A 12,146-nucleotide genomic window follows, 5' to 3' on the forward strand; every position below is an offset into this window, starting at 1 on the left:
TTTTCCTTTTTACTTTTGTCGTTCGTATCTTCGTCAGAGGATGGGTTAGGTTAAAGTTGTTCATTTTATTCGTTGTTATTGTTGTTGTATCGAGAAAGATGAAGGTGAAGATGAAGGGGAGGAGTGAAATGGGATACGCAAGGAAACGTGTCGATCGTTCTATTTCTCTCTCTCTCGAAATTTGTCAGTGTCTTGGATAACAAGGCGAGAGATGAAGCGGAGGAGGAGGTGTAAATCCATCTTCTGGCGAAGTGCGTTACTATTCGTTTCATTGGGTGAACAGGGTGAATCGTGTAATTTGATGAAATTGTGTGATTGAGAGAATTGGTATATATATATATGTGTGTTCAAAAATTGTGGATTATTTTCTTTTTTATTTTTTATTAAGTTAGCAATTTGAATTTAAGTTGGTCATCTCTATCTTCGTGTCACTATTTTTAAATTTGTTAAAAAACGTATAAAATTTTCATTCAAAAATTGATTCTCATATTCTTGTTGTGAGAAAGAAAATAATTTTAAATTTTGGCAAATTTTGTAAATTGTTCGAAATTGCACGAGTCATCTTGTTTGTATCTCGAGATATAATTTTTTATGATTCCAAATAAATTTTTCTTGCCACTACGTTATGTCTTTTATTGACACTTTAATTTGTTATTTATATCTATTTTAATATGATCGAATTGCAGTAATAATTTTTTGAAAGTTTCGACATTATTCGACATCGTTTTCTTGCATTCTTATATTTCTATCGTTAAATCGCTTTATTTCGTTTTTCGCATGAAAATTTGAACACCCTCGTCTTATTATTTCCTACTTCCTAATCATGATCATCATCATTAAGCTATTCTACGAAAACAGAAATTGATTCGACATCAGTCAACACATTCCTTTTAAAAGAATTCATGAAAATAGAATTGTTATTTTTAGTGATACCTTTTCACAGCACACTTATTGAGGATATTTGATTATTTTCGCAATAATTGTTGAAAGAAATTTGAAAAGAGAATACTATATGATGGAATAAGACGAAAAATATGAATAAGAAAAATTGTGATTATTTAATTGTTATTTTTCACTTGTAAATATTTAAATAGTAACCTGAAAAATGCTTTGATCTTGACAATTTAATCGAAGCAATAATGAATTATTAAGAAATAATTTACTCACATTTTTCTACTTTAATTTTATATAAATTATTTTTTTTTTCATGTTTTTCACTGAAAATTCTGTGAAATTTTTAATATATTTCTAGATAAGATATATTAAATTATATTAATAAGAAATAATTTAGACACATATTTTTAATTCTAATTTTATATAAATTATTTTGCAATAGTTTTCACTGAAAATTTAAAATCCTGTGATATTTTTTAATATATTTGTAAATGAGATATATTAAATTATTAAGAAATAATTTAGACATATTTTTAACTCCAATTTTATATAAATAATTTTTCATTAAAATAAAATTCTGATATTTTGTAATATATTTGTAGATTAGATATATTAAATTACTAAAAAATAATATACACTTATTTTTCAATTCTATTTCATATAAATTATTTTACAATTTTATATTTTCATTGAAAATTTAAAATCCTGTGATATTTTTTAATATATTTGTAGATGAGATATATTAAATTATTAAAAAATAATTTAGACACATATTTTTAACTCCAATTTTATATAAATAATTTTTCATTAAAATAAAATTCTGTGATATTTTGTAATATATTTGTAGATTAGATATATTAAATTACTAAAAAATAACATACACATATTTTCCAATTCTATTTCATATAAATTATTTTACAATTTTATATTTTCATTGAAAATTTAAAATCCTGTGATATTTTTTAATATATTTGTAGATGAGATATATTAAATTATTAAAAAATAATTTAGACACATATTTTTAACTCCAATTTTATATAAATAATTTTTCATTAAAATAAAATTCTGTGATATTTTATAATATATTTATAGATTAGATATATTAAATTACTAAAAAATAACATACACATATTTTCCAATTCTATTTCATATAAATTATTTTGCAATTTTATATTTTCACTGAAAATATAAAATCCTATGATATTTTTTAATATATTTGTAGATGAGATATATTAAATTATTAAAAAATAATTTAGACACATATTTTTAACTCCAATTTTATATAAATAATTTTTCATTAAAATAAAATTCTGTGATATTTTATAATATATTTATAGATTAGATATATTAAATTACTAAAAAATAACATACACATATTTTCCAATTCTATTTCATATAAATTATTTTGCAATTTTATATTTTCACTGAAAATATAAAATCCTATGATATTTTTTAATATATTTGAAGATGAGATATATTAAATTATTAAAAAATAATATACACATATTTTTCAACTCTAATTTCATATAGATTATCTTTCACTGAAATTCTGTGTGTCTGTCTTTTGTAATATATTTGTATGCAAGATTAGCTGTACCAAATTTGCATATTTCCATTACAAAATTTTCAAAAAATGATTAATAGCAATCTGTTAGATAAGCCTTGGATATCCCCTTAAATAAAAAGGAATTAATTGAAATTTTATTCTTATATAAAAAATTGAATGCAATCATGGTTTTTTGGTGAACCGTTAGGAAACATTAATCACGCTTTGAAACCCATCAAGAATTGCTGTGGAGAAGGAAATGTAGAGAGGTGAAACGAGAAAAAAGGGTGAACTATAAAAGGTACCTAGGTAAAACAGGAGTAACGATGATGAATACATCAGATAGTCTGCTGCAGATTAATGAATCATAATAGACAGTAATTATTAAACACAGCTTTCCTGACACTTGTGTGAAATATTATTCAGATTAATGCGTTAAAAAGATATTAACCCTTTAATCTGCAATTTATTCACTTCAACTTGCAAATATGAAATTAACGGATATAAATTTCATTTTATGCAAAAATTATTTCATTAAAATGAAAATAAGAGAGTACCTCATCCATTTTCATAAAATATGTTAGCATTCAAATATCTCTCGAGAGCAATTCGTGATAGTTTTTAGAACGTATTATATATTTAGAAAAGTGCAAAAATATTTTCGACATTATGATATGTTTTTAAGATTTGGAATTGATTGGAACTCTTTTAGCTATTTTTTGCTAATATTTTTTAGTATCACGTTGATTAAAAATTATTTTCACTTCTTTTAATAAGTAAGACGAGATTTTTTCGAAAGAGATTGTCAAGTTCAAAGCATTTTTCTCTTCATACGCTAAATATTTATAGTTAAAATAAAATAATATCGTAATTATATTGTCATCGATGGTTAAAATTTTGCAATGCGCAAAATAATGTATGTCTTGCAAATAATTACATATCACAAATATTATGTAATGTTATGCAATGTCTCAAAATAATTTTTTCATCGAGAAATAATTATTCTATTAATGTATAAATCTATAGTTTTCCACGTGATTCCACTTAGAATTTAATTTATAAAGCAACTAACACTAAAAAATCAACCCTTTTATGGCTAACGATAAATTAATCTCGTATCTTACATTTCATTTAATTTGTACAAGTATGATTTTCTTTTTTCACAGTAAAAATAATTTATTAAATAAATAATGAAAATTTGCATAATTCTTTAATAAGTTTTACAAAGTAATACGATCCTAAATAAATCTTATAATATAAAATTTTTTATAAATGCAATAATTAAAAGATCTTACAACAACGATAATTTTATTATTAACAGTTTTCGAATTATATTATTAGTTTTTGTATAATTCAATTAAAAAGTTTTACGTCATTTAATCCTATCCTGAAGAGAAAAACTTTTTAAAAACGGGTAATAATTCAGAATAAAATGGATCATTCTGTATTCTAATTACAGATATAATTTTCGATATAAATTTTCTTGAAAATTCAATTCAATCAAAAAGTTTCATTTCGTATTTTATTTTTACCTCACGCAACTAATTCCTCAGATCTGTCCTGCCCTCCTTATTTCTCTCCTGGATTTTGAAACATTCGAGAAATTTATATTAGCAATAGAATTTTTTCACAAAAATATATATTTATATATATTTTGCACATTTACTGTAAATATTTAAACATTTTTCTTTATATATTCATATTGATAATTGATCATATTCAAATGGAAAAATTTTGTAAATTTATTTCAAGTAAATAACAATTTATGGAAAAAATATTCAATTTTGCAATTTTCTACCAATATAAATTTACATTTATACATATATTTTGAATGATATGATTTCATACATAAGATACATACAGATTTTATATATAAGATATAATACAGATACATAAGTTGAACACAACAATATCCAAATAATGATACAATATTCTCAAACACATTCAAATTTATTTCAAACAACACAACTAATTTTACACTATCACAACTAATTTTTTACCAATAATTTTCCAACGATTCAGTAGTAATTCACTTTAACACACGTAAGGAGGGCAGTGTCTCATTATAAATTGCACAATCTCACAAAGATACAAATACTCCCCCTTGTAAATTACATTCCCCGCATTCTTCGATCTTCTTAACCACCTTAAAATCATCGAAATATTCGCAAGAATCGAGCAAAGTTAATATACACAATATTAAAAAAAAATAATAAAAAAAAATGAAAAGATTAAAAAAAGTTGAGGAGCACATCGAGCATGCAACGTGGAATGCTGCAAACGCACCAAAGTAGATAAGAACCTTAGAGGTCGAACAGTAGTAACGCTTGACTCACAAAATGTCCATGAAATGGCATGAAGAGAATCGAAATGCAAAATAAATATCTCTGCATATGTCTTGCGTGCCACCAAGATTCTGACCAATCTCGTGTTGTAGGTACGTTGGCGATACTCGAATAGAGAGGAAACAAAGTCGATTTTACAGTCAATCGTACACAGCGCCGAACCCAATCATCACAGTTACGGAGCACACGCCTACCCCTTCCCCAGACTTCATGAAACGACAGGTAGAGAGGAGGAGGGGAGAAAAGAAATTTTCAAAATTTTTCAAAATTCTTCGATCCGATTTTTCACCGTTTTCCTTTCGATCAGGGTTCGATCGACAGCCAATTAGACGTGATCAGTATGCACGGTAGTCGTTTAGATTCGGAGAGGAAACCCAGTCTCACGCGATCTCAAACGGACTCCAACATCACTTACGCGAGCGACGAGATACCAGAAGCGCCTGGCTCCTGTTGTTACATCACCAAGGAGGGAGACATCGATCTTCAAGTCGTCCTAAAAGTAGGATTTCCATCAATTGTTTTGATCGTCGAGTTTTTTTTTTTGTGGAATTATATTTTAAAGTTGTCTTTCTTTATTAGGCAGTTCACTCGGTCGCCTTGCGGGACAGTAATTGTTGTACTTTGAGGGTGTGCGAGAATATTTTAAATCTGGTCGAGCTTTTGATAGATATGGGCGTGATGAAGCAGTGCCTTCGAGACGAAATTACTGGCAGCATAGCAGGTAAAACAATATATATATATATTTTATTGCAGAATTTATTATAGAATGTGTAATAAAAAAATATACATATATACAGTATGGAATAAGATTACAAAAGATATAAATAGATATAATTCTTTCCAATTTGACAATAATATTATTAAATCCATAATATTATCATAAAATCTCTTGTTATTATTAATATTATTTGAAATGTATATAATACAGTTAATATTGTTCTAATAATAATTAAATTTAGCATAGAAAAATAATTTATTTCCCTAAAATATTCAATAATTAAATTTTCTTTTGAATAAAATCCAACTAAAAATCTATATAAATTCATTATAGTAAATAGTATATCTTGAAACAAACAGAAATATATATATATATCTTTTTATTATACATTCTGTATATAATAAGATTATAAAAGATATAAATAGATATAATTTTTTCCAATTTATTCTAGATATTCCACAGAATATTGATGACTACTCATTGTATATTCTATCTTGAAATAATATTATTTACTATATATTATTATAACTAACTAATAATATTAAATAATAAAATCCATATTATCCTCTTTTTTATAAATTAAATTATCATAAAATTTCTTGTTATTACTAATATTATTCAAAATGTATATTACCATAGAAAAATAATTTTCTGTTCTTAGAAAAAGAATATTCAATAATTGAATCTTTTGAATAAAATCCAACTAAAAATGGAAATCCACATAAATACATTATAGTAAATATTATAAATAGTATATCTTGAAACAAACAGAAATATATATATATCTTTTTATTAAACATTTTGTATATAATAAAATTACAAAAGATATAGATAGATATAATTCTTTTCCAATTTGATATTTATTTCAGATATTCTACAGAATATTGATGACTATTGTATACTCTATCTTGAAATAATATTACTTATTAAATATTTAAAATTATTATAACTAATTAATATTAAATAATAAAATCCATATTATCCTCTTTTTTATAAATTAAATTATCATAAAATCTCTTGTTATTACTAATATTATTCAAAATGTATATTACCATAGAAAAATAATTTCTTTCCCTAAAAAAAAGAATACTCAATAATTAAATCTTTCAAATAAAATCAACTAAAAATAGAAATCCATATAAATATATTATAATAAATAATATAATATATAATATAATTCTTTTTCAATTTGACATTTGTTCTAGATATTCCATAGAATATTGATGACTACTCACTGTATATTCTATCTTGAAATAATATTATTTACTATATATTTAAAATTATTATAACTAACTAATATTACTAAATAATAATAAATATATAATATATATAAATATATATAATAATATTATTATTAAATAACTAATATTATTCTCTTTTTTTATAAATTAAATTAATTATTATAAAATCTCTTGTTATTACTAATATTATTCAAAATATATATTACCATACAAAAATAATTTCTTTCCCTAGAAAAAGAATACTCAATAATTAAATCTTTCAAATAAAATCCAACTAAAAATAGAAATCCATATAAATATATTATAATAAATAATATAATATATAATATAATTCTTTTTCAATTTGACATTTGTTTTAGATATTCCATAGAATATTATAAAATCCAACTAAAAATAGAAATCTACATAAACACATTATAATAAATAATATAATAAATAGTCTATCTCGAAACAAACAAAAATATACATATATATATCTTTTACTACTTTCTGTATATAATATAAATAAAATAGAACAAATAACATTTCATAATAATATTCCCAAAAAATACTTAAATTACCCAAAAAGCTTCAAAATTTCTTCTCCACAAAATATTCCCATTCCACAACAATCTTTATTTTCTTCTCCATCATTTAACAGAATCAGCGACAGCCGTTGAAAGAGCGGAGGCAGGGAAGAAGAAGGAATCCCCGGAGAACGAGCACGAATATCGACAGGACGTCTCAGAGGCCAAAGCCTCGTCTCACAATCTTCTGATGAACTGCGTGATCAGGGTGCTCAAGCATCTGGGCTGTCCCCACAACTGCTCGGAAGGTATACGCGGGCAACAGGCCGATTTCTGCCGATCCCAGGCTCAAACCATCCTTGTGAAATTGCATCGAGCCAGCTCGAAGCAGTTCTCCCGATTCCTGAGATCGATGGTGCGGGAACAACCTATACCCGAGGTTCTGGAATTCTTTCACGCGTTGGTCGGATTCTGCGTGGATCCAAGTTCGTTATTATCACCACTTAGTGAGTAAATCGAGAGGAACGAAGAGAGGCGTGTGCATTTGCTTTCAATTTGCTACAAATTGCTGCAAAATTTAATTTTTCAAACGCAAACTCGAGGAGAGGAGAGATGTTTGCATTTGGCTATTAATTGTAACTTTTTGGCTGCAATATACATTCGTTGTTTTGTTACTCTTGATTTTCGATATTAGCAAGAATCCTGTTAAACTGTTGGAAGTAGAGATGGGATCGAGTCGAATACGCATACACGTTGTTTTGATTTGAAAGAGTTTTAATTTTCCATAAATATTTAATATCATTTAGCGTCACGAGTGAGTGAACAGTCTATTTTTAATAAAAAAAAAATAACTTTGGAATCACAATTTTAAAAGTTTGATCATACCACGTGAAATTTGTCGATTTTGGCTTTCGAAACATTTCGAGCCATTAGCCCATTCAATGATTTTTTCTCAAAAGAGATTCCAATCGATGTATTCCATTTTTATGAAACGCGAATGCGAAGAAATTCTTTGAAATGCCGCTTTTAAAAGCAACTGTAAATGGCGAAATAAATGAAAGATTTCATATTTCGATTCAGCTAATTTTTGTAGAGCGGTTTTTTGATGTCATGCATTTTTGATGTCGAGCAGAAGAATACGATTGATGTCTATTGATTGATGTCGGTTGCTTCTTAATCGACTTCTCGGCAATGGGATGCTTATATCTTCTTGTTTCAGAAAAGAATAACGAATTAGTCCCTTTGCAGATCATATATTCACAAGTATTGTCCAGATCGTGCACGATTATCGTATTCATTTCTCATCACACACATTTCCATCCTTCTCTTCAAATTTTTTATACTTTGCCCATCGCAAATGTGTGGAAACTGTCATTGGAGATACTCTGCTTTTATTTCGATTTTCAATTTATCCTTATTCAATATAGATTTCCCATTTCATTTTCAAGATTCTCATTTCCAGACTTGAATTTTAAAATCTTCTTAGAAAGATAATCTAATATTTCGATATGTTTCATTTGAACTGTGACTGGAAATAAGAATAATATTCGAAATTCGTTTGCTTTTTAAAAAAATTAAATTAAATAAGTTAAATTAATACAAAAAAAGAGAATTTATTACACAAAAGGAAATATAATATAAGAGGAAATATAAGAGAAGTATACTAAACAAGATATAGGTTAGGTAGAGTTTATAAATCAATTGTGTATTTATTCTAAAATTGTTGTAACAAATTCACGTGGCATAACCTAATAACAAAAAGAATCATCATAACATAACGTAGAAAATATTCGTTTGAATATTTTTTAATATATTTATTAATTTTTTGCATTCTAGGTCTTTTCATCAAATCAACATGATTTTGCACACAATTCGAAAAATTTCTTTGCTAACTTAAAATTCATTTCACAAATTAACGTATAAAACTTTTATATTCTAATATTTTATGTATCTTTATACGTAAAAAGAGAAAATTTGTCATTTATTAAAGTCTATATTGTTATTCCGTATGATATTTGAATAATAACGTAAGTATATTCTTCTATAAGTATAATCTTACCAAGATGCATCCTCGTCAAGGCAAATATCGCGATAAAGTGTCGTTTGATGTCTTTTACCTTTCTTATTTTATCGAGAATCTTATAATCCCAATAACGTGCTCTCATATTCACCGTTTATTATTCTTATTTATCATCCATTTTATATTCTTCTTACACTACATCTGTATTTTCATCACTATTTTCTTTCTATCGTCAATTTCTTATGGAATAGAAATAATTTCGTTATTTAATAACAAAAAACCAAACTCATCTTCGCTCGAACTAATTTCACGGAACCGTATTCCACGCTTACCAAACTCAAAAACTTTGAAAATAATATATCTATCGTCACTGACCATCAAACTCGTACCAACATTGAAAAATATAATTCGATCCGCAATATCATGCTCTATCTGAGATAAAAAAATCTAACCATTCGATAGTATGGTATATATATATTATTCTATACTTTACAAGATTATACATAGACAGCTTAAAAATCTATTCATGAAACGATATTTTATTTTTTATCCCATCAAATTGGAACGGTGTCTGAGAGAGAATCATCATTGAAGCTCAAAGCTTTAATTTTTCAATTGTCAAAATATCCTTACATCTTCATTTTTCTCAATAACAATTTTAACAATGAAACCGAAGAAACCTGTCAACAGTTAAAATTAATTGCGCAATTTACGAATAACTTTCTCAAAATGATCAACTTTATCGCGAGACACTCGATCCCATCGCTACTCGGAGCTCCAAGAACTGAACTTTATTTTCCGCGTGGCAGATCAGAAACGAGGCTCGAGCAAGTCGCCTGAGATCTCAGGATCTCAGGGTGGCTACGCAACAAACTTCGGGGCCAATCTCGTGGGTAGCGGGGGTGGAGGGACCGGAAGTTCTTCCGCGACGCCTGGCACCGTGGTGGGGGCCGTAGTCCCCGCGAGCGGCGCTGGCGGCGCGACTTACGGATCGGTCAGCCATGGAGCGCGAGGCATAGAGGGCCATGTTTTCAACTATGTGTTCAAGGCATTGGTCACGCGTTTCGTGAAGTCGTTGAAAGAGTTGAAGTCGCAGGAGAACGTGTGCCTATATTGCGATGTTCGACAGTTCATGTCGTACGTGAAGGAGGTGCATGGGGGCGCTTTTCGTAGAGTGGCTTTGAGTGGGATCCTGGACTCGACCGACAGGCCCAACAAGAGGTGCAACAGCAACGTTCAAACGACTCGCGTGATTAGGTGAGAGAAAGATTCGAGTCTCATCTTCGAATCTCTCGAAATTTTTATTCTCTATCGTCAAAAAATATTCGCATTTTTTTTGTTGTTTACTTATATTTCAGACACATGCACCAATCGGATTTAGAGGAGCATGCTGATATCGGAGGGGATACGTGTTACACCATGGACGATAGAGGGACTCGAAAATATTTTTTCAAAAAGAGAAGTACATCCTCCACGTGTGCGGTACGTAATAAATACGCGAAGGACGCGAGGAGAGGAGACGTTTAGATCCTTCACTGTGTATGTGATATATAGTTCGCGTTCATGCAGAGCCTTCTCGAGACGGAACTGAGCGAGGAGAATGCGAAGATCAGCCAGAGCCCCCTAGGAAATTTGAGGAAGAAACATCACATACTCACTCCTCGACAAAGCGAACGAAATTTAGGAATAGAGCCTATGAGTTCTGGGAAGATTCGGAAATCAACTCGCTTTCAAATCGGTGGCATAGGTATATATGTATATATACATATGCAACACGTAAATTTCTGATTTTTGTTACGAATATGATAGAAAGATAAACGAGAAGAATAATTTTGAAGAATCGAATTTCAGATCGAAACGTTTTCTGCGTTTAAAAAAGAAAGTTTCGATCTGGAGTATCGTAGAACGAAAATAATGACGAATGTATGGAAAGAGAAAGAAACGTATTTGTTCATAATTTTATTGATTAATTTTAGTCAATTGGTTTCGAAAGGAATATGGTAGAACTGATTCTACAGATAGTCACGAAAGCAGCGAATCGCCAACAGATGGCAGTTTCGTTAGGCAATCCAGTTTTCATTACGGCCATCATCGTAGTGCGTCTAGGTCCGGACGTGGGTGAGTTTTTCTTTACAGAGAGAAGAATCCATAACCAAAACATCCATTTTTAGAATGATTTTAACAGCCAAGATTTTTGAGATTTTCCCTTCCTCTTTTGGAATATCAAATTTTAATGTAAAAACATTTACAAATACTAAAAATTAATTCTAATTTTCATTGACTTGTGCAAAGGAAAATTGGCGTTCGATTGATAAACAAAAAAAAATATTTTAGCAAAATTTGTCGAATCAATCGACAATCAATGTTTCAACAATCGACATTTTTTTCTTTTAAATACAATTACTTACGACTTCTTCAGAGTCGGCTTAACTTTCCAAAAAGCGAAACGTCGAATGGAGGATCAGTTGAACAAGATCGGTTTCGGGAAGAGTAAGAAGAAGGAGAGTTTAGAGGATGCGCCAGGAAGTTGTAAGTCGATCGACAAGTTACGTACGATCCTTTTTTTTTTCAACAGAGAAATTTGAAAGAGTATTGGAATTGGTAACAGATTTCAGCAGAAGGAATTCGATGGAATTCGGCGAAGCTTCCAGGGAATCGGAATTCGTGGTGTTGAAAGAGAGAAGGCTGGTGCCCCGCAATGCCGTCTATGATGGAATGCTAAGATTTTCGTTCTTACTGGAGACATGCCAACCGGGTTCGGTTCCTGATCACTATCTAATGGCAGCGATTTTAGATCTTGTAAAAAATATTTTATTTCTTAAACACATTTATCTCGATCGAAGATTTCTGGAAAAATTTCTCAAAATTCTTATCTT

The 12,146-nt window shown here is 28.5% G+C and overlaps 1 protein-coding gene across 17 annotated transcripts in view; it reads left to right on the plus strand.

The window, feature by feature from the left end:
• LOC726032 (protein unc-80 homolog) overlaps positions 1-12,146 on the plus strand; it is a 54,587-nt gene that overhangs the window by 16,314 nt on the left and 26,127 nt on the right. For 14 of the 17 annotated variants that reach the window (XR_003305836.1, XM_026444214.1, XM_026444216.1 and 11 more), the window contains 10 exons: positions 4,878-5,007; positions 5,093-5,284; positions 5,365-5,506; positions 7,385-7,756; positions 10,080-10,527; positions 10,629-10,752; positions 10,825-11,017; positions 11,247-11,388; positions 11,690-11,799; positions 11,879-12,069. Coding sequence is in view for 16 of the 17 variants with exons in the window: in XM_026444214.1 (XP_026299999.1) it covers positions 4,878-5,007; positions 5,093-5,284; positions 5,365-5,506; positions 7,385-7,756; positions 10,080-10,527; positions 10,629-10,752; positions 10,825-11,017; positions 11,247-11,388; positions 11,690-11,799; positions 11,879-12,069 (2,044 nt within the window). In the remaining variant the exon portion in view is untranslated. The remainder of the gene's footprint in view (positions 1-4,877; positions 5,008-5,092; positions 5,285-5,364; positions 5,507-7,384; positions 7,757-10,079; positions 10,528-10,628; positions 10,753-10,824; positions 11,018-11,246; positions 11,389-11,689; positions 11,800-11,878; positions 12,070-12,146) is intronic. The other 3 variants (XM_026444210.1, XM_026444208.1, XM_026444207.1) reach the window with 3 other exon arrangements.

Source organism: Apis mellifera, linkage group LG12 (assembly GCF_003254395.2).
Source record: "Apis mellifera strain DH4 linkage group LG12, Amel_HAv3.1, whole genome shotgun sequence".
Taxonomy (NCBI): domain Eukaryota; kingdom Metazoa; phylum Arthropoda; class Insecta; order Hymenoptera; family Apidae; genus Apis; species Apis mellifera.